This window comes from Notamacropus eugenii (assembly GCF_028372415.1).
Source record: "Notamacropus eugenii isolate mMacEug1 chromosome Y unlocalized genomic scaffold, mMacEug1.pri_v2 SUPER_Y_unloc_4, whole genome shotgun sequence".
In the NCBI taxonomy this organism is placed as follows: domain Eukaryota; kingdom Metazoa; phylum Chordata; class Mammalia; order Diprotodontia; family Macropodidae; genus Notamacropus; species Notamacropus eugenii.
Genome location: NW_027325142.1, coordinates 382,045 through 405,318, shown reverse-complemented (window position 1 = coordinate 405,318; position 23,274 = coordinate 382,045). Strand labels below are relative to the sequence as shown.

The 23,274-nt window shown below is 38.4% G+C and overlaps 1 protein-coding gene across 4 annotated transcripts; it reads right to left on the bottom strand.

The window, feature by feature from the left end:
- Positions 1-634: 634 nt before the first annotated feature.
- Positions 635-23,212, bottom strand: LOC140517014 (P2R1A-PPP2R2A-interacting phosphatase regulator 1-like). Of its 4 annotated transcripts, none has more exons than XM_072627856.1 (7): positions 23,147-23,212; positions 22,997-23,051; positions 18,152-18,244; positions 17,938-18,026; positions 12,989-13,053; positions 11,126-11,222; positions 635-2,278 (listed from the first exon to the last, which is right to left on the bottom strand). In XM_072627856.1, coding segments are annotated over exons 1-7 (435 nt in total). In that variant the 5' UTR covers positions 23,182-23,212; the 3' UTR covers positions 635-2,277. The 4 variants fall into 4 exon arrangements, with proteins under 4 accessions (XP_072483957.1, XP_072483955.1, XP_072483953.1 ...); XM_072627854.1 differs by having other exon boundaries at positions 635-2,575; positions 12,989-13,050; positions 23,147-23,211; XM_072627852.1 differs by having other exon boundaries at positions 635-2,575; positions 23,147-23,210.
- Between the last annotated feature and the right edge of the window lie 62 nt (positions 23,213-23,274).

Genomic DNA, 23,274 nt, shown 5'->3' with positions numbered 1-23,274 from the left:
CTCTATGGCTTCATTGTACACTTACTATCTCTCCCACACGCTAATGTTCCAGTCAAACTGTCCCTCTCTCTATTTTTCACAAATTATTACCATCTCTTTGCCTTTTCAGTAGTCATTTCCTATACCAGGAATTTGCTTTCTTCACTTCAATCTTAAGGTACCATTCCGGAAGCCTCCTTTAAGTCTTACCTCAAGGGCTGGCTCCTACAGAAAACCTTACTTGAGAACCCTTGCACTTCTAGAGATCTCAATGTGCCAGGCGCTGTGCCAAATAAGCATTAATAATCAGCTTATTATATTATAATAATAAGCAAGTTAAGTGACTTGCCCAAGGTCACACTGCAATAAGTGCCTGAGGTCGGATTAGAACTCAGGAAGAGGAACCTTTTTGACTCCAGGCTCACCCGGTACCCACTGCTTTTAAACGTCAAGCTAGAAAATGACTTGTACATAGTTTATGCTTTATTGAGTTAACTGGATGACTGATATACTGACTGGTTTTGAAGAACTGCTCTTTTCCCTTCATTTTAAAAAAAATTCATTGTAAGAAGAAACAGCATACCTGTGGTTAAGGAGAGGGAGGGTTATAAAAACAATGATGTCAATACAATTTTTAAGTAAAAACAGCAGTTGCTTTTCATTTTTTCTTTTATTGGAATTTGGGGGGGGGGGGGAACACCACCTTGCATGTAAGAGGAAAAGTATAACAAATCTGTAGCACAAACCTGACCTTGTCCCTTTGTAATTTATTTCAGGACGCTTGTAAGAGAGACAATTTAAATAGCCTTTCCAGAAGAGAAAGAAAAGCAAACCTTTGGTAAATCTCACATAACAAGAATATAAAACCTTAGCACAACTAGCTCGTAATATTAAATAACTTTATGGCCTGAATAATGATGTAAAAAAAATTCTAAGTAAAGGATTCATCTATTAAATATGTCTATAACACAACACCTATGAACCTTACAACAAAAATGCATAGACAACAATGGAGTAGTATAAGCGACACCTTAAGTAAGTCATACATGTGATTTTACATGTGATTTTTAATTCTGACTAGGGAAGAAGTTATCTGAACTTGGAAAACTAGGAAAAACAAATCCTGTTATGACGAAAACTCATATATAAGCTCAGCAAAGTTCTCATCTCAAATCTTCATTGGCACCACCTTCAGTTGTTTGGCTTTTTTATTCTACTGTAATACTTGTGTCAGTATAAAAAGTGCTTGGAAACTGGCTTTTTATTCAAGCTATTCTCTCTGTAGCTGATAAAAAAAAAAGCCTTACCAGCTTCTTAAATAATAAAATACTGGTTTTTAAGAACACAATTTTAATAATTGGCTTTTTACATACATAAAAATTCAAAATTGTTCAAAGCAGATGACTGTTGGAGTGGAACCTGAGTCAATTATTTTTCTCGTTTCTTATTTTCATTTTTACTGTTTGTATCACCTGCCCCCACACCCCCTCCCACCCCCCAAATCAAAAGACACATCCAAGATTTCTGGAGTAAGGGGGAAATATCAGACCAGGACATGGTAATATAGTCATCTGAACTGTCAACAATCACCTTCCAAAAGGCAAATTTCTTTCTTTTCTTTCTTTTTTTTTTATTTCTTATCTAGCCTTATCTACAGTAATGAAATAATTATTTAAAATACCCATTAGGTGAAAGTGTACATAATTTTCAAAATCTTTTTGAAAAGGATTAAAGACTGTATTTTATCAGAATCAATTTTCTTCATAAAACTCTAGACTAATAAAATGAAGGGACAATATTTACAACAAATATTAGCAACTTAAATTAGTAGTTAGTGGTTTAAATACGTGTATTCATAGCATAAAAACATAAATAAATATTAGGGGGTTCCCTGTAACTGAATATGCTAATTATTTTAAGAGTCATCAAAAAGCTATATAATAACATTAGAGTCATGACTTTCACTGTACTGAGAACATCTTCTATCAAGCACTCAATAAATATTTGCCTACAATGAAATGAGCTGAAAAAAATTAGAATACAACAAAGTTCACTTAGCATTGAAACTATGGAAGGTCATGTAATTTTTCTTTGATGGTTTTTGTGAGTTCTTACTGTACAGCAGTGAAGTTTTAATGGGCTTACAGAAGTACTCTGATATATTTTTTTAAAAAACCCATCCGATGGATTTTTAAACCAAACGAGGTATCCATTTCCTTGTTTCGTCATAGGTGACTAGAAAGAAAACTTGTGTTCTTAATACTCCGTGCCTGTGTTTTGGAAAACATCGTGAAGTTCTCTGGAAATTAAAAAAAAAAATACAGCAACAATCCAAAGACACAGAGTATAGCCACGTAGGAAATAACTAAACCTTTGTTTTCAGACTTTCATGTTCACTCCAGGATGATATCTCCTCACTGGAAAAACTAAGTCTCAGATAGTGGATCACTTAGATATAAGTTCATCTACTGACATAAATGGAGAGCTGGATTCAGAAGGTGGTATGAGAGAATCAGTGGTCGTAGTGACTTTAGCTGGTGAACTGCAAGAAGATTCAGCAGGGGGATTATTTCCATCAAAGGTATCTGAAGACAGACTGGAAGAAATAAATGGCACGGAAGCTGAGATGTGTGAAATGATTTGCCCCACTAAGTAATTCAAATATGATGAAAAATATTTAGTGCAATTGTCTTTAAAGGCATTTGGAGTGAAATTAAAAGGAAAACAATTTCAAGACAAACAAGAATTTTTTTCTTCTTGTGTTTGCTTAGCAAAGCTGAACATCCTACTGACAATACCCTTTTCTTTTCCCTCAAATAAGTATTTGATCCCTAAGCTGGTACAATTTACACATTTAATCACTTTACGAGGATTTCCCTTTTTTGGCGGGGGGGAGGGAAGGGGGAAGGTAATCATAAGATTTGACAGAAAGAGTTTCCTTTGTTTGCTCCAGTAATTAAGTGGCAGCACCGTGCAGTGGAGTGAATGAATAAAAAAAGTATTTATGAAGTGCATCTACTCTTCCTGAATGCTCTCAGTTCTCTAGGTATTCATGACATTGCTTTCTCCAGATTCTTTTCCCAGATGTTGCCCCACTCCTCAGTACTTTTTACTGGATGTGTCTGTCCTAGGAGCTCTCATTTTTTTATCTCTACGTAATAAAACTGCTTGCTGAACTCATGAATTTCCACCGATTTGATAATCATCTCTAAGCAGATAATTTCTCTAATTAACAAATCTAATCACCTGCATAACCTGTCTGATAGATACATCTGAAATTCAATGGGTCCAAGTCACAATTTTTATCTTTTCCTCCAAACCCTCTCCTTTTCTCAGTTTCCCATGGAAATAACTTCCCATTTCTAACCCAGTCGAAGTGTTGGCATCATCACTTACAATCACTCCCCGTAACCAATCAGTTGTAGTCCTGTTACAATTACTCTAGTATGCGCCGCCTTCTCTCCACTCAAATAACCACCAACGCTATAACTTTCTAACTGCCCCAAATTTATCTTTACAAATCCTCCAAAGTGATTTTTGTAATCCATGTCACCTATTCCTCCTCCTCCTCCTCCTCCTCCTCCATAAATTACCACCTTTTTTTTAATCAAAATTAAATATAAAGTCTTCTGGCAATTTAAAGCCCTTCACAATATTACCCTTTCTGACCTTCAAGTGAAGTCAGTGATCACTCATTACATGCTTATTATGTGCCAGGTGCTGTGCTAAACACTGGAAATACAAATGCAAGAAAGTGTCTGAACTCCAGGTGTTTACACCCTAATGAGGTGGAGAAAACACATAAAGAGGAGGGGAAAAAAAGGAAAGGAGTTGGAGTAATGATGTTACTCTGTGTAGGTGATGAGGTAAAAAAGAGTGCTCAAGGCATGAATACAAGATGTGAGATACGAGGTAAGATTGACAGGATGTGCAAAATCAGAGGAGTGATCAAAAGAGACCATGCGCTGAAGCCCCCCATTATGGACTTAACTGTGTGCTTTCACAAAGCACCCCTTTACCTGATATTCTTATGTTTGTATGTATGACAAAGACACCTCAGGCCTACCTGGTATTCCAGGCATTCCAGAGTTGTGTTTGACCCTTCTCCCTTCTCCTTTTCCCCTTTTCTCTGTCCCGTCAAACTGTATGTAGAATACAGCTAATCTGCTTTCCTCAGGCCCACCACCTATACTCTGTCTCATACATGGAGTAGAACCCATTAGGGCTGTACTTCATGGGGAGCAGGCCCACTGGGTGTCACCTCAATAAATGTCTTTCTTTAACAGACACCTGTTTCAGTGAATTTCTTTCAGGACACTAGGACTCACCCTTTCCAGTGGCAACCCAGCATTCCTAGAGTGCCCCCTGAACTTATCGTTAGCGGTCAGTATATAGTGTGGGAGATTCAGAAATGCACTTGCCAAGGAATGAAGACATGGCTCCTCCTTAACACCGAGGTTCTTAGAGAACCAACCCATCAGAAGACTTAGGGGCAAAGGGTCTCTTCAGTGTGTGAAGTACAGGACTGGATTGTACTGTGGAGTGTGATTCCAGGGTGAATTACTTTTGTTGAAACAGTACGAGAGACTGAGGAGTGCTGGCTTGAAAGTAATGAAGTCTTTTCACACCTAACTGCTTCCACAAAGTCAATGACACAACTATATTGTCCTTGCTGTTTCTCATGCATGACACTCCAATTCCCAGTTGTGTGCATTTTCACTGGAGGCCTCCTATGCATGGAATGTTTTCCCTTTTAATTCCCAGGTTCCCTCAAGATGCAGCTCAAAATGCATCTTCTTCAAGAGGCTGTTGCTGTTTCCTGCTCTCCCTTCTCCCCTCTGAGGTTTATCTTTGATTTAGATCACAACCACACACCCACTCCTTAAAGGTACATAGCTGTTTGCATGTTGTTTCCCTGCTGTGAACTCCCTGAGAGCAGGAACCATGTTTTGTCCTTTCTTTGTAGCCTCAGTATTTATTATAATGTCTTGCATATAGTGAATATTTAAAAATGCAAGTATAAATGCTTGCTGACTCTCTAAAGCTCACCTACAAAACACCAGGCTACCAGGGAGAAAGTTTAAATTCCAGTGGGAGGAGGATGAAAAAGGGGAAAAATACAAAATAAGGCTACAAAGGTAGGTTGCAGGTAGCTGGTGAAGGGCTTTAAATGCCAAACCAAATTTATATTTGAAAATGGAAGGAAACTCCTGTCGTTTGGAGAGAGTGATGTGGTCTGGCCTGCATTTTAGGGAAATCTGTTTGATGGCTATGTGAAGGACAGAGGGGAGACAGGAGAGACTTGAGAAAGGAAAACCAATTAGGAAGCCATCACCATATTCCCATGCAAATCAACGACACCTCACATTATTCTTCCCTTTAAACATATCCCTTATCTCAACTTTCCCCTTTTTCTTAAAGGCACTACCACCCAATCCTCTAATAATAAAAACTTGCAATTCTAGGGCGGCTGCTATAAGCCAGGAATTGTGCTAAGCACTCGACAAACACTATCTCATTTAATCCTCACAACAACTCTGGACGGTAGGTGCTCAATGTATTACTTCAACTTTCCACTAGGCAAATGGAGGCAGACAAAGATTAAGTGACTTGTCTGACTTGGGAGATGAACTCAGGTTTCCCTGATTCCAGACCTAACACTGTATCTGCTATGACACTTAGCTACTTTTACAACAATGTAAGTTGGTGATAAGAAAGGGAAATCATAAGGTGACACTGTTTACTTTCTTATATTGCAAGATGGTGTCTGTAACTCACGAGACCTTTCTCATTATTAGGGTAGTTAGAAGGGGTGTGTACAGACAGAGGACATAGGTGTGAGGTGAATATAAAGGAATGATATCTAAAAATAAAATTAAGGGGTGAGAGAAGAATGTACTGGGAGAAAGGGAGAGGTAGAATGGGGCAATATGCCACACAAAAGAGGCAAGAAAAAGTCTTTCCAGTGGAGGGTATCACGCTCATTTAAATGGGAAGATCTTTACCATTCGTTAATAGGTCCAACTCACCTGCCTGGGTCACGTGAAATCCCAAGCAGGCTGTGATGGGAGAAGGTTGCTGAATGAGTGGAACAGGAAGAGGCAGAGCCAAGGCAGAGCAAGCTAGTGAGAGAGCAATCAGAACTGAACCCTAAAAGCAGGCAGCTGGTTGCAAGTGAGAGAAGGGCGCTTTGTTTAAGGGAAGCATGCTTCTGATTTGCTTAATGGAGCTGGTTTGTGGGAAGCTGCTCTCTACCTTGTTATTGCATAAAGATTTTTGTTACTATGATGGATATGGCTTTCTGGTGTCCAAAACAAAAATATTTTGGTTCTGTTTTTCGTGAGTAGAATCTGTTGCATTTCACGATTCAGAATTGCACCAGCATATTCACGAGCACGGGAGGCACTGTGGATATGGTGTAGGTGCCATAGGGGGGAAGAGGGGGAGGTGAGAGTGAGTGAGTGAGGGGAAGGGAATAAGAGAAGGGGAGAGGTGAGAGAAGAGAGGACAGATGGGGGGTAGTTAGAAGCAAAAGTATTTTGAGGAGAGACAGGGTGAATGAAGACTGAGAACAGAATTAAAGTGGAGGCGGGCGGGAGTTGCACGGAGGGAGATACAATTAGCCACGTAACTGAAAAAAATTTTAAAACAAGTTTCTCTGATAAAAGCCTCATTTCTCAAACATATAGAGAACTGAGTCAAATTCATAAAAGAAAGAACTATTCCCCAGTTGATAAAGTTTTATATGTACAGGTTTCATATATAGAAAATGTGTGTATATAATGTTTAGACCTATATGTATAAATATGTGTGTTCAGACATGTATATATGTGTTTATGTATGTCTGTATGTGTGTATGTATATATCTATATGCGGTTTAATAGATTTCAAGCCCAGTTCCAACTTGCCTTCCATAATAGCTACACTATTCTATCAACGATACACCTGTAGTAATATACACCACGCACCTACTTTCCAACAAGTCCCTTCAGCATTTGTCATTCTCCTTTTTTGCTACGTTGGCCAACGTGATGGGTGTAAGGTGGCACCTCAGAAATGTTCCAGTGAGTATTTCTCCATTCTTAGCTGCTTTGCTTTAATTCTCCACTTTTAATTCTTAAGGCTGTTACCTTTTTAGTCTTCTTTATTGCTTGTCGTGTGGCAATAATTTTCTAACTGTCTTATGTTTCATATGTAATTCTTCATTTAAGGACTTTCTGCGAGAGAACACTGGGAGAAGGGAGTAGCTAATCCTCTAACTTTCTGGTGATCTGGATTTATAAGAGCAATGCAGGAAGTCTATAAACATAACACACTACATGAATGACAAAAACTGTAAGATAATATGTAATTATCTCATTAAATAAAAAAATCCCTTTCTCACAATACAGAATAACCACAGACTCTTCATAAATATGGTGACCATAGCCTTTCTAAAGCCAAGGAAAAGTGTTATTTGAAAGTGAGAAGCAGAAGCTGTTCTACTCAGGTTAGGGTAAAGCAAAGGTGCCCACTGTCATCACTATTACATAAGTGCTAAAGAGACAGAAGAACAAAACAAATTTCAGGGAAGAAGCATAGACAAAGATTATAGAAAGAAAACTTACTTCACTGGTAAAGGACAGCGCTTACTTGATTGAATGGCTTATGTTTAATGCCTAGACTTCAGAGGGAGGAAGATGAAGTCAGAGCACGAGAAATAATTTAGCAGGAGGGCACTGAGTAACAGGACGACTTCACATCCTAATGAAAGTCCAGAATAGATTTATGAGGTGGAAGCCAAGGTGGAAGGACAGGAAATTATTACCCAGAGAGAAATTTAAGGATTCTAGATCATGTAAGTAGAAGACTTGTGGCTTGTTGCTGGGTAGGAAGTGAATGTGGAAATTATGGCAAGAGAGAGGCCACTGCGTTTGAGGGGACATCAGTCTGTATACTGGAATCCCTTAAATATGTAAGCAATGCTTGGGATCAGAGGAAGAATGAGCCAGATGTTGAGTTCACTGAGAAAGGAGGGAAAAACAATGCAGAGCTCAGCACAGAACATCAGTGAAGGTCTGGATAATTACTGTTTATTATTATTTTTTACAAAACTATGAAAAACCCATAAACCTTACATGGCTAGGAAAGAACTCATTCTGTGGAGGATTACTGTTCTTAGAACAATACAAAGCCCCAGCACAAAACAACTCTGAGGCATGGAAATAGATTGTTATTTAGAACAGGGTGGATTGTGGATTTGCACAAATAGTAAACTGTAATCCACTGAGAAGAATGATCCGCATTTCTTTTGCTCTTGATTCATAGTCTTGAAGATCAGATTGGGAGCCAGCCAGACATATTGGAAAGAGCACTGGACTTGATCTCACAATTCAGTTCCACCCCTAAAAACAAGTAAATTTTATGTCCTACGGCAAGTGACTCTCTCTCCATGACCTACTTCCCACCTATAAATGGGGGACAGGATCACAGTATTTGTACTTGCTAATATATTGAGACATCATGAAAAGATTGCCTTTAAAACCTGCACAGAAAATGGGGATTAAATTTTAAAGGCAAGGAAATGTTTCGTAAATATTGTGAACAGTGTGGTGGCAAAATATTTTGGGATTAAAGTATTCATTTGCTTTGCAGCAGATCTGAACTGCTCTCGATCCCTGAACTATTTCCAGAATACATTTATCTCTGAAGTACCACCTCTCTCACCTGTCAGGTTGCCTGTTATGATGAAAGAACAAAAATGATAAATGTTGGAAGAGATGTGAGAAAACTGGGACACTGTTGTGAACTGATCCCACCATTCTGGAGAGCTCTTTGGAACTATGCCCAAGGGGCTATAACAATGTGCATAGCTTTGATCCAGCAATACCACATCTAGGTCTGTGTCCCAAGGGCATTTAAACCAAAAAAAGAAAAAAGAAAAAGGAAAAGGAAAAGGAAAAGAAGCTATTTCCAAAAAACTATTTATAGCAGCTCTTTTTATAATGGCTAAGAATTGGAAATTGAGGGGATGTCGATCAACTGGGAAATGAGTGGGCAAGTTGTGGTATGATTATAATGGAATATAATATTATTGTGCTATGAGAAATGACAAGCAGGTTGATTTCAGAAACACCTGGAAACTCTTACATGCACTGATGCAGAGTGAAGTGAGCCGAACCAGGTGAGCATTGTGCACAATAACAGCAATACTGAATGATGAACACCTGTGAATGACTTAGCTCATCCCAGCTACACAATAATCCAAGTCCAAAGGATTCGTGAGGAAAAATGCTGTCTCTATGCAGAGGAAGAACTGATGGCATCTGAATATAGACCAAAACATGCTACTTTCACTTCCTTTGTTTTCTTTGTTTTGTTCGACGTTTCCCCCCACAAAATGACTACCCTGGAAATATTTTTATATGGTTACACCTGTAGAACATACACCAGTTTTCTTACTGTCTCACGGGGCTGCAGGGGGGGGGGGGGGGTGGGAGGGGCGGGGGAGGTAGAATTTGAAATTCAAAATGTAACAAGAAATGCTTAAAATCGTTTCTGTGTGTAACTGGGAAAAATAAAAAAGAAATTCAGATCTTATTAAAAAAAGAAAACTGGCTATTGCTATCTTGTGTTGTTGACATCATCGAAGTTATCCCAAGTAGCCTTACTCCTTCCCATCTAGAGAATCATTCTGGCTAACAAATAATTGTTTCCTTTCCGTCTAGAGAATCATCCTGACTAACAAATAATTATTTTCTAAAAATCAGGCACATTGGATTAATGGATTTAAAAACATCTCGAAACACGCAATGTGTAAAAACTGTGGTCTTTCCACCTCCACAAAGCAGTGGGTTTTCCTCTCTCCTCATTTGAGACCTGCTTCATCTTATGAGTTTTATCACATTTTGTAACATTTACTTTTGAGTTTTTTGGTTTGTCACTTTCTTTCCATTTACTGTTGCTGCATGTACTCTTTGCTTGACTCTGCTTCACTCTGCATCAGTTCATACAGATCTTTGCATAATTCTTCATATTCATCATACATAACTTCTTACATCACAACAGTATTCCATTACATTCGTATTCCACAGTTTGTGTAGCCCTTTCCCAGTTGATGGGAAATGCTGATTTCCAGGTAGTTCTAGCTATCACAAAAAGAGCTGTTGTAATTATTCTGGGGGTGTTTGGGAAATCTTTTCTTATCAGTGGCTTCCTTCATATATAAATCCAGTAAAGGAACCTCCCTTTCAAAGGGTACAAATATTTAAGTCACGTTATTTTCATAATTCCAAATTGCTTTCCAAAACAGCTAGATCATTTCACAACTCCACCAATAAAGTATTATTGTGACGCCTATCATTTCACATCCCCACACCCCAACATCGAATATTGCCATTTCTTGTTGTTTTTGTCAATTTGCAGAGCATGAGGTAAAACCACAAGGTGGCTTTGGTTTGCATTTATGTTTTATTATTCATGATTTAGGGCATGATACTAATAAGTAAATGACGGGACATGATATAGCATACAATTTTGAGTATGTAAGATGAAAGCGATTGGTTTTTGTTGAAGCAAGTTACAAAGGAGAGTCGAATGGCTATCAAATTAATGATTATTACTAGTATAATTACTGCAGTAGGTGATCTTTTGTCCTTAGAAGGAATTTGCTACACATTTTTTTCTAGTAGTATCTAATAATGTACAATTCACACACGTGGAATTTGTGATTATTGCTAAGATGTGCTTTAGAGGACAGGAGAGATGAGGAATATTTGCTCAATTAAACTAGGAAAGACTTCTACTGAGAATGAAGGAAGAGTGCAGGGGGTGCAGGAGGAAGTTTGAAATAGTTTCCATAGAAAGTGTATCAAACAGATAGGAATGAAAGAAATGTTCTGTAATAGCTGGCAACCATTGTTGTTTTCCAGTAGCACTCAGTTATCCCTGTCTGTGAGAGGTGTAAGCATTTGGATGGTGAAGGTAAGTCCCATGCTGGGTTTGTCAAGGGCAAGTGAAATCAAGACTGTACTGAATGTCAGATCTTGTATTCACATATTAGAAATCAGGAGTTGAGCTTTTTCTGAAAAAACTCAAACTAGGATGCTTTCAAAAAATTCTTTTACTGATTAATATCTAATCAATATCAATCAAAGATAGTACTCACCATGCATTTAGCTCTGACAGATGTGTAACATCAGAATAAAGCATGTTGGTTATGCCTTGAAAAGATTTCTTTGGCTGATCTTCTGTATCCATTTCACCTGTGGGAGAGTAGCAATGAAAAAGTACTCACAATCTGCTTGGTTATCTGTCTATCATTTCCCTCTCTCTTTATCACTGTAAGTGGAATCACTTCATGAGACCGGGAAAAGCAATGGAAGTAAAAAATTTAAGTGAAGTAAAAACATTAAAAGAAACTAAAATAAATTAGACGAAACTAAGTCACGTCATTCCCAGAGCACTTAAAGCTACAACTGGGCAGAAAATAAGAAACAGATTAAAAGTAGAAAAGTCTTTTAAAACAAATTAAAGTGGATGCATTAATTACATTTAGGCTACAACACCACAGTCTCTGATATATTGTACAAGGAAGGAAATATGGCAATAAAGAAAACAAGGAGGAGAAAATTAGAGCAACTACAGCAAGTATACAAAGAAAGTTTCCTTTTGAAGGTGACCTTTTATTTTTTTAGTCCGTTGAAGGTTTGACTTTCAAGATAGCTGAAAAGGAGTAGGATGCTAACGGTTTAGGAAAGAAACAAACTCTGGCAACTGTTGTAATCAAAAACGGGCAGCAAATCTACACTTACTTTCCCAGATTTATAATACTTTATTTTTAATACTTTTTTTTTTGTTAAAATGCTTAAAATTTAAACTTGTTGAGGTTAGAGGCTCTTTTGTTTATAGAGGTATCACCAGCGTGTATAGGAAAAGCCATGTACATATAAAAGAGATACAGCTGGAAAGAGGGAGGGAAGGATGGTAGAGGGTTCTCTTGGGACAGAGAAAGAATAGACTGAAGTGTAGGTGACATGATTTGGGGGTGTCAAAAGAGTCTATTCTAGATTTAAATGTAGCAAATCCTTAATGAAAGACTTGTCTCATGCCTTCATAAACATGCTTCTAAATGAAAGGTGTAGAGAATGGAATATGTGAGCTGGGCCCGAGGACATGAGGATGTGAGTTCAATTCTAACATCAGACACTTATCATCCATGGTCACCTTGGGCAAGTCACTTAAGCCCTGCTTGCCTTAGTCTCCTCATCTCTGTAATGGGGATAATAATAGCACCTACCTCCCAGGTTGTGTGCATCAAATACGACATTAATTTTAAAATGCTTACGCATGGTACCTGACACATACAAGTGAGCACCATATAAATGGTAGCTATTATTACTATTATGAATGATGGAGGGTGAAACCTGTGGAGAAGACAGGATGAAATGCGGTCAGTTGTGCATTAGTTGCATTACTGCATTGGCAAGGAGAACAGCCTTTTGACATGAGGCAGAGATTAAAGCAAACACAGCAGCAAGAAAGCATCTCTGTGATGTGATATGAAAAGTAGTGAAGAGGGAGGTATCGTTTTTTTTTTTCCTCCAAAGAAAAACACAGGGTAAGGTTCTCAGCTAAGAATATGGGGAAAGGAAAAGGTATGGGAGGTTTCAGGAGAGATGAAACATTTTGGGAAAGCTGAGGTGGGACAGTCACTTAAAGAAAGGGCCCAGCTGAGGCTAGATAACAAAAATTTGGAGTGTGTAGGAATGAAAAAAGAAGTAGATAGTGAAAGGCTTCGCGGCCTGGCACAGCAATATAAGGGACAAAGAACGCAAGAAAACAGTATAGAGATAAAATGGTCAAGATGGGAAAAGGAGAAGAGAATAACAGTGATGGCCAAAGGTCCTGGTAAAGATGAGCAGTGAGAGTTTGGAGTTGCAGAGGGAGAGATGGAATGACAACAGACTGATAAATGTGTTCTAAATAAATTTTACAATTCTATTTTGAAATTCGGGTATACACACAGTACCTTTTCTTTTCACTGCTCCAAGAATCCCTGGTCTAATACAGTTGACGGGACTGTGGCTTCTTCTGCTAAAATTATATGTAACAGTATAATTTCAGTGGTAGATATGTCATTAATAATTAGAAATAACAGTAGTAACAAAAGAATAGAGTTATAAGACAAAGGAAAAGTTATTACAATTCAGAGAAAAGTTTCTAGTTCCAGGTCTATCAGCTAATCATAATCATATAATTATGGTTTATGTAGCCCATTTCTCATATTTCACTGCTCCCTTAAAAATGCTTTAAAAAGTTATTTCAAGGTTATGAATCTTGAAACAGAACCTTCGGGTTTTCAAGATGCTTTATACTGTTTAAAATAAACTCTAAGCAAAAGAAGCTAGGTAGTATCTGGCTGAGAAAACAAACTGTGCTGGATTCAATTTTTAATTAGGTAAATGTTACTGAAGCATTACTTGAGTGTATCAGACATTTTATTATTAAACGCTCAACATGCGCTTGTGTTGGAAATCATTAAGGACAACTATGCTAGGTAAGATATTACATCCAGCATCACATCAATGTAGAATTTTTTCTCTACCAATAAAGAGAATGCAAACCCATCCATACTATCTCATCTGTAGTTAAAATGGTAAAATTGTGTTTTTCCTCACTCTCTGGCCTTATTCAATGATTTTTTTCAATTATTATTTATTCCACATGCCCTGTATTTCATTGCTCATAATGGAGAAACTGCTACTATTCTAGGCCTGTCAGTTCCTTAGCTTCCTCAGCTTTCCTGAGCCCAAATTTCATTTTACCTTGGCTGTCCAAGGAGACACTCACACTTTAGTTTTACCATTTCTTAAAAGTGGTCCACCTCAGCTTTAAATAAACTAGGAATGGTCCAACCACCGAGAAAAAAAGCACCTGGAATTTTGCCAGACTGTTTAAGTCAGGGCGGGAACCTAACCTGTAGGCTTCCCTTTCCCCCTGAAGGTTCCCTACCCCTAGCCTAAGATTATGAATTGAAATCCAAGGAGGCTAAAGTCACAAAGAGAGGTCCCATTTTGTGGAGTAGCAAAAAAACCTGGAAACAAAATGTAAGTACGCTAATTTGGGAATGACTAGATAAGAAAAACAAATATGAAAGCAAATATGGAAAAGAAAACAAATATGAAGAATTAAGAGAAACTTAGGAGGACTTGGATGAACTGATAGAAGGTGACATAAAGAGAAACATTAAAAAACATATGCATGATGTAAATGGAAAAATTAAAAATGAGTTGTTTTTGTAATGATCAGGAAGCTTTCCTGGGAAGTGGAGCCAAGACAGGCTCTTGATTGTGCTGTTTCCCAAACCCCTCCAAATACCTTTAAAAATGACTCTCGACAAATTCTCCACAAAAAGATGGAGTAAAACATATTTCTAGCCCATGACAACGTAGAACTCTGGCGGGAAACGTCTGCTGTTGCAGCAGAGTGAGAGAGGAGCACAGTCCAGCACAGGCTGGAGCAGCACTTAGGAGTGAATCAATCAGCAGCAGCGGTGGCTATGTCTGGAGCTCTCAGCCCAAAGATGGTAAGAGAGTTGAACAGACTAGGCTAAATGTCAAAAGAGGTCCAAAACATCCGGTGAGGAGAAGAATGCTTTAAAAAGCAGAATTGAAGAAATGGAAAACAAGGTCCAAAAGCTCACTGAGGAAAATAATTCCTTAAAAATTAGAATGGAGCACAAGGAAGCTAATGACTCCAAGAGAAACCAAGAAATTATTAAATAAAAAGATGAAAAAAAATTAGGAGGCAAAGTGAAATAGCTCCTTGGAAAAACAAATGAACTGGAAAATAGATCCAGGAGAGATAATTTATAAATTAGTGGACTACCTGAAAGTTGTGATCAGAATAAGAGCCTAGATATCATCTTTCAGGAAATTATCGGGGGGAAATGCCCTGAAATTCTAGACCCAGAAGAGAAAATAGAAATTGATAGAATTCACTGATCACTCCCTAAAAGAGATCCCCAAATGAAAACTCCCAGGAATATTATAAATTCCAGAGTTCCCAGGGCAAGGAGAAGCAATCAGAAAGACACAATTCAAGTACGGTGGAGCAACAGTCAGGATAACTTAGTAGTTTCTACATTAAAGGATCAGAGAGCTTGGAATATGATACTCCCAAGGACAAAAGGGTCAGGATTACAACCAAGAATCACCAACCCCACAAAACCGAATGTAATCCTTCAGAGGAATAGTTGGACATTCAATGAGACAGAGGACTTTCAAGCATTCCAGATGAAAAGATCAAAACTGAATAGAAAAACTGACTTGCAAATACAAGATTCAGAAGAAACATAAAAAAGATAAGATTAAACTGTTTGTGTTCCTACACTGCAAGATGATATTTATAACTCATGAGACCTTTCTCATTATTGGGGTTGTTAGAAGGAGTATATATAAACAGAGCACAAGGGTGTGAGTTGAATATGAAGGGATACCTAAGAAATAAGGGGTGAGAAAGAGGAATGGATTGGAAGAAAGGGACAGGGAGAGGTAGAATGGGGCACATTATCTCACATAACGGAGGCAAGCCAAAGCTTCTACAGTGGAGTGGAAAAGGGCAAAGGTGAGGGGGAGTGAACCTTACTCTCATCAGAACTGGCTCAAAGAGGGAATGATATACACCTTCAACTGGGTGTAGAAATCTATCTTGCCCTACAGGAAAGTAGGAGGGAAAGGGGAAAAGAGAGAAGGGGGGTAGCGGTGATAGCTGGGATGGCAAATTGAGGGAAGGGGTAAGTCAGAAGCAACCCACTTTTAAAGAGGGACAGGGTGAAAGGAGAAAGAGACTGGAATAAATGGGGTGGAGATAGGAAGGTGGGAAATATTATTAGCAAAGGAAACTGTGAAAAAACATTATGAAGCAAGTTTCTTTGATAAGAGTCTCATTTCTTAAACATATAGAGAACTCAGTCAACTTCATAAAAATAAGAGTCATTCCCCAGTTGATAAATGATCAAAAGATATGACCAGTTTTCAGATGAAGTAATCAAAGCTATCTACAGCCACTACTGATTGGAGAAATGCAAACTGAAACAATCCAGAGGATACCTCATCCCTATTAGACTGGCTAATAGGACAGAAAAAGGTAATGACCAATGTTCGAGGGGATGTGTGGAAAATGAGACAGTAATGCACTACTGGTGGAGTTGTGACCTAATTCTGTAGAGCAATTTGGAACTATGCCCAAAGTTCCTATAAACTCTGCCTATAAAACCATGGATACCTTTTGACATAGCAATACCACTGCTAGGTCTGAATCCCAAAAGGGATAAAAGAAAAGGACCTATATGTACAAAAATATTTGTAGCAGCTCTTTTCTGGGTACAAAGAATCATAAATTGAGGGGATGCCCATCAATTCATTAACGGCTGAACAAACCGTGGTATGTGATTATGATGGAATGCTATTGCTTTATAAGAAATGGTGAGCAGGATGCTCTCAGAAAAGCCTGCAAAGACGTATCTGAGCTGATGTAAAATGAAAGGTGCTCTGCTCAAAGTAACAGCAATGCTCTAAGAGGTGATCAGCTGCGAATGGCTTAGCTATTCTCAGCAATGCAATGATTCAGGACAACTCTGAAGGACTTCTGATGAAAAATGTTAACCTTCCCTAGAGAAAGAAGTGATGCTGTCGGAATACAGATTGCAACATACTTCTTTTTGTCTGTGTTTTCTTTGACAACATGACTATTATGGATATGTTTTGCATAACTAGACGTGCATAACCTGCATCGAATTGCTTGCCTTCTTAATGTAAAGGGTTGAAGAGGGAGGAAGGGAGAGATTTTGGAACTCAGCTTTAAAAATGAATGCTAAACAATTTTTACGACCAGTGTCTCTGATAAAGGGCTCATTTCTAAAATACCTAGAGAACTGAGTCAAATTTATGAGAATACAAGTCATGACCCAATTGCTAAATGTTCAAAGGATATGAACAGGCAGTTTTCAGATGAAAAAATTAAAGATATCTATAGTCATATGAAAAATACTCTAAATCACCTTTGGTTGGACAAACGTACATCAAGACAACTCTGTGATGGTCTAACATGACAAAACAGGAAAATGATCAACGTTGGAGAGGATGTGGGAAAATTGGAACACTAATTCATGGTTGGTGGAGTTGTGAACTGATCTAATCCTTTAGGAGACATATTTGGAACTATGCTCAAAGGGCTATGAAACTGTGTACCCTTTGACCCAGCAATATCGCTTCTAGGGCTGCATCCCAAAGACATCATAAAAAAGGGAAAAGGACCCACATGTACAAAAATATTTATAGCAGCTCTTTTTGTGGTAACCAAGAATTGGAAATTGAGGAGATACCCATCAACTGGGGAATGACTGAACAAGTTGTGGTATATGAATGTCATGGAACACTACTGTGTTATGAGAAAGTTGGAAGAAGGAAACAATGTAATAAATAATAGCTGCAAGTGGAATTTTAGGGTATTACTAGTGGATAAATAATTCCTCATATTATAATAGTAAAAGGCATTCAATGAATATAGTTTTTTGAAGTGTGAAGAATACAGCCCCATGATTTCACAATGTAGAAAAAAGTGTTCAAAATACTTATATTTGTAAAAACAAAAACAAGAACTACAGAGCCTCCATTGAAGTCCTACAGCAAGTCAAAATTCTTCAAAACTCTGAAAGTAGCACTAAATTTACCACATTGTACCAGGTTCTCAGGTCTTGCATTAGAAAGTTACGCCTGTATTCCAAGCACTAAACCAGTTAACATTGAAAGAGAGGCCTGTTATTAGTTAGTGGGGTAACAAGTGAACTTTTTTGATCATGACAACTTGTGAACTGGTATTAAAGCATGAAGGATTTTCAATTTATATTAATGAAGGGAGAGTCCTGACAATTGTGAAATCAAAGAATTTGCAGTTGAGCAGTACACACGTACTTACGTTGTAAATCGTCTTGTTGGGCTAGGAATAGGACTTGGAGGAAATCCGCTGCTGCTCACAAAACTTTGTAATGATGGTGAGAAACATTGCTTTAAAAAAGGAAAAGTTTAAGGAAAACAAACAATGTTTTTTTTTAATTTGAAATAAGTCGAAGCAAAAGAAAACTGCCAGAAAGATTCGTAAAGCGGTTCAAATTTCTGCTTTCCTGGCTTACCTTGCCAACTCCCCTGGTGGGTGAAGGTGCTGGGGAAACTGGAACGAAATCAATTAACTTCCGAAAGGATGACTTCTCGGCATCACCACCACTCTATTTTTTTTTTAAAGTTACAAAATTGCAGATGGTCAATTAATTTAGACTCAAGACATTTGAAAGGATTTAATGTAATGCAAAGAGATTTGGAATCAGAAGCCCCATCTATGTAGCCTTTTATAAATCACTTCACTTCCCTGCGTTTCTCATAAGGGAGTTAGACTAGATGATTCTAAGATCTAGTACACTCGAAATATGGTCCATAGTCGACATTAACTTAGTCTCCAGGAAATCCTTTTCTGTGGGGGGAAGTATTTCTTGGCATTGCGATTCTCATAAGACCTGGTATGTTGAGAACAACAAACACAATAACCGCAGAAGGAAACCAAAGAATCAGAAATGCTACTGATCTCTTGGAAAAGCCAGGTAATCAAAAGGGCGCTGACCCTTCGGGAAGGTAGCGCTGTTCGCTCTTAACAGTACCATTGCAAGGGTGTTCACATGTGTTTGCGTAAAAGTGTAGGGTAAGGACAGAGATCTACAACAATGTGTGTAACACTGGCTCTAATGAAGAAGAAGACTGAAAAGGAAGGTGCAAAGAAGAAGGAGACCACTACGTTGGAAATGAAAAAAAAGAAATCACTGAGAAGCATGAATCTGGCGTGCGTGCGTGCGTGTGACCGACCTCTCACGGTTTTATAATGCATCTACAATCTGTACCTTTTTGAGGAAGAAGGACAAAATAAAGGCAGTAGATGCAGTGAAAGGGGTCACGAGAATATCAAAGCAAAGGCCACGTGTTCCAGAATATGTTGAAAAGCTGCTTCTCATGTGGATCAGTGAGAAGTAGTTAGCAGATGATACCGAACCGAGAACAAAGAGCCAGTGGAAGAACACAGCCAGGAGCTGACGATCAACGAACTGATGGATCTGCAAGAGGAGATCAGCGAGAGGTTGCGGAGGATACCTCATCTGAGGAGGAGGTGGAGAATTCGGAGGACTGCCTCATGTCAAGTGAGATTAGGGAAGCTTATCAGATGTGGGGAAAAGTGCAAAATTTTGTTGAAAAACGTCACCCAAGTAAGGCTGTAGCAAGGAGAACCACAAATATTTTTAACGAGAATGCAAAGTCACATTTCTGTGAGTCTGAAAAAATGTCAAAAAGAAGTATCATTAGATAGAGTCCTAATCAGAAGCGAACGTAAAGGAAAAAAAAACACAGTGAGTCAAAACATGAAAGTGATTCGAACAAATGAAAAAAAGTGAAGACAGTAATGTTAGTCTTGCTTTTAGTGAAAGTAGCATAGGAGAGAACACTCCTGACACTGAAATCCCCAATGTTCCCCAATGTCCCCAATGTTCAATCTCCTTCCAAGCAATATCCCTTCTTCCTCCTCCTCCCTCTCAACTCCCTTATGCCAGCCACAACTCTTTTCAAAGGTAAAGTGCAGGTGAATTTACTTTATTTTTGGTTCGTATTGTGCATTAATCATTGCTATTGTATTTCAGGTGCATGAGGGACAAAACGCTTACTTAAAATCATAAATAATTATGTGTACTTTCTATATATATATATATACATATATATAATTATTTTTACATGAATGTTTTGGGGGATGAGGTACTGATCATGTGACTTCACATTATTTCCTATGGGAAAATTCGCTTTGCAATACGAAAAAATCGCATGATGAACAGAATCTTGGAACAAATTAAATTCGTAAACCGAGGTTCTACTGTACGTGCCTCCTTCTTTTCTCTGACACAGCTTGCAGCAAGCCCTTATCACCAGGCCTGGTTGATTACAAAACCCTACTACCTGGTCTTGCCTTAAGTCCCTCCCCAAATCAATCTATCCTCCACTCACTTGACAGATTGATTTCCCTAAAATGAAGACCTCACCATTATTATGCTCCTATTTAATAAACTTCAAAGGACCCCTATTCCCACCCACCATGATCAAAGATAAGATATCCTAGTTTTCAAAGCCCTTCGTACCTTGGCCCTTTAGCTACCCTTCTAATGTCTTTACATTCTATGTCCCTCCACAAACACTATGATACATTGACATGTTGTTCTTCACAAGATGCTCCATTTTCCAACTCTAGGCATTTTCCCCAGCTGGCACCCATGACTAGAACGCTCTCCTTCTGCATCCCAATCTCCCAGCTTCCCAGACTTCCTTCACTAAATTTCTTCAACTAAATTTCTACCTTTTGTAAGAAGCCTCTCTCAGTCCTCCTTAATCTCAATCCCTTTCCTCTGAGATTTATCTTGAATTTATCGGGTAGAGATCTTTTTGTACCTAGCCTTCTCCACTCCATTAGCTCATGAGATCCTTGAGAAGAGGGGCTGTTGGCCTGTCTTTCCCTATACCACCAGCATTCAGTGCATAGTATATGGATCTTCTTCTTTTCCCTTCAAATATATTCCTTTTCTCCTCCATTCCTACTCATCCTTTAAGATCATCCAAACATCAAAACACATCCTTATTAGACTCCTTCTGATGGAATCCTAAAAAAGCTGCCTCCAGTCCCAACAATTCTAACCTCCTTGTGGAACAGCAGGCATGTCCTGATTTGACCACACAGTCTAGCTTTAACCACATCTCAGGCCCCAGACTCAATATAACCATTGCCCCCAGATCCATTTCACATATTTGAACGGGTACGTCCTTGTACTCAACCACAATCACGTCAACCATCCAAGACAGGACACGATACCTAACTGTCCATCTTGACCAGTCAAGATAACAGCTAGTCAATCAGAAAGCCGTATGAACAGGATGTTTGACCACTAAACCACAGAAGGGACCCTTTCCCCATTACCTAATCCCTTAACAAATTCTTCCTGCCTTTTTAATATTCATAATTTCTGTTATGTAGTTGCATCTTTGCCCTATAAGAAACCCATCTTGCTTTCTCTGAAGTTGCTGGTTCCTCCTGGAACCTAGTCCACTTCTGAGGGGCATCAGTCTTCAATAAATGTCTTGGATCCGAGGTGGTCTGACTCTGAATTCTTTGAGATGGTGCCACCATGACACACCATGAAACCGCAATACTTCTGTGACAGCCAATGATGATAGGGATCTGAAGTGACATGTACCATTTTCCTGTATTAGATTTTAAGCAGTATGCTAATGATAGCCCCTCAAAAGCGTTCCTCATATTTACCTTTTCATGTTTCTCTTGACTCCTGGGTTTATATTGAAAAGCTTGGGGGTTTTTTTTGCATCAGGAATACTTAAAAGTACTCTTTTGAAGGTCCATGTGTTCTCCCTCCCTATGTCCTACATGACTATAATCGATTTTGATGAGTGAATTGTTCATCAGAGTCTGTCTGATTTCTTTCGGAATTTTGTCTTCCAAACTCTCTACTCTTTTAACGTATTTTCTAAATGTAATTGCTATCTTGATTGTGGCACCTTGATGCTCAAATTCTTTCTTTCTGCCTCCTTGCACTTTTTCCTTTCTTGTGATATATCTGGATTTTGGCTATAACAACTGTCATAATTCATAATTTGGTTTGGTTTTTTTTTTCAGAAGGTGCTCAGTGGATTCTTCTATTTTCCTTTTCCTTTTGGGTTCTAGAAATCTGCACAGTTTTTATCATGTATTGAAGTAAATGTATCTATTTATTGAATGTCGAAACCCCTTAAGGGGTAGAGAGTGGGGAAGGAGTCCTTGGCTTTCAGGCAATCCAATGATTTTAAAATTATCTTTCTCCAAATATTTTACCCATCAGTTGTTTCTGACATGAGATACCTTTCATTTTTCTTCTATTCTTCCATGTTTTGGCTTTTCTTTAATATTTCTTGCCACATGAGGTCACTGACTTTTCTTTTGGTTCATTTTATTTTTTTAGGGTTTCTGTTGGCTGACGAAGTATCTTTTGTTTACTTTTTTACTTCTTGTGCCAAGCTGTTGTTTCTATTTCCAATTATTTTTTCCAAAGGTCTCATTTCTTTTCCAAAATTTCCCTCCAGTGCTTTCATACAACATATAAAAACAATTTAGGGTCTGCTTTATCATCTTTGGCTTCATACTTTGCAAGAACTGTGGTTTAGTTTGTGCACAAGTTGTTCTTTGCTTTGTGGCTTTGCTTGTAAGTGCCTTGAAGTAATTTTCTTCTTCTGGGTTTAAGTCTTGAACATTCCTGTCATCATATTTGCCCTAGTGCCCAGATTCAGGCACTGTGTGTTGATGGTATCCTGGTTTGACTCAGTAGCAGCTTTATTTCCTAATGCTAACCTGACCCCCTGCCGTCTTTTGCTTGGATTTTTAGTGATTTAGATTTAGAAGCTTCTATCCTTTAGTTTTTCTAGTCCTTTGTTGGAATAATTGAATGAGGAGAGTGGCCTGTACATCTCTTCCTGTTTTGGTGGTCCTCTATCCTCAACCTATGTGACCCTTTTACAGCACCTAAAATTAGTGGCTATCTTTTTCAAATGGAATCTCCCTGAGATTTCATGGCAATGTTCCGTCCCTCCACATATCTGATCTCTCCTCAGTTTCCTTTGCTTATCATCCATAATGTGTCTTCCCTTCATGCCTCCCACCCCACTCCCCACCCCTGAAACTGCCTGCGATGTTTTTCTCCAAGGCTCTGTCCTGGGCTCCCTTTCCTGAATGGGATATGGAATGAATTAAGGATAAGCACAATGCCTTGAAGTAAACTGAAGCTTAGCTGAGACTGGATAATATTAAGTAGAAGTTAAATCAAGAGAAGACTGTATATTAGGCTAAGGAGTTAAGGCATAAGGTAATCCAGAAGGTGAATCCACAACAAAACTGGTTTTCAAGACTTTACCAAATGCAGGCTTTCCTCCCAAGACTGACTTATCTGCATTGCGGTCTGCACCTCCCTATAAACACAAGAGATTTGATTGGTGATGTATGTTATTATCTTCTTCATAAAAAAAAAAATGCCCATCATAACACTTCAAAGTGCTATACTCACCTTTCACGTACAGTTTCTCTGTTTATCAAATCCATTGCTTCTTCCTGAAAAAAAATTAATCAAATTTAACCCATTATAGTCTCACAACATTTTATTTAATTTCAGTAAGTCCTAATCTTTATTTCCTG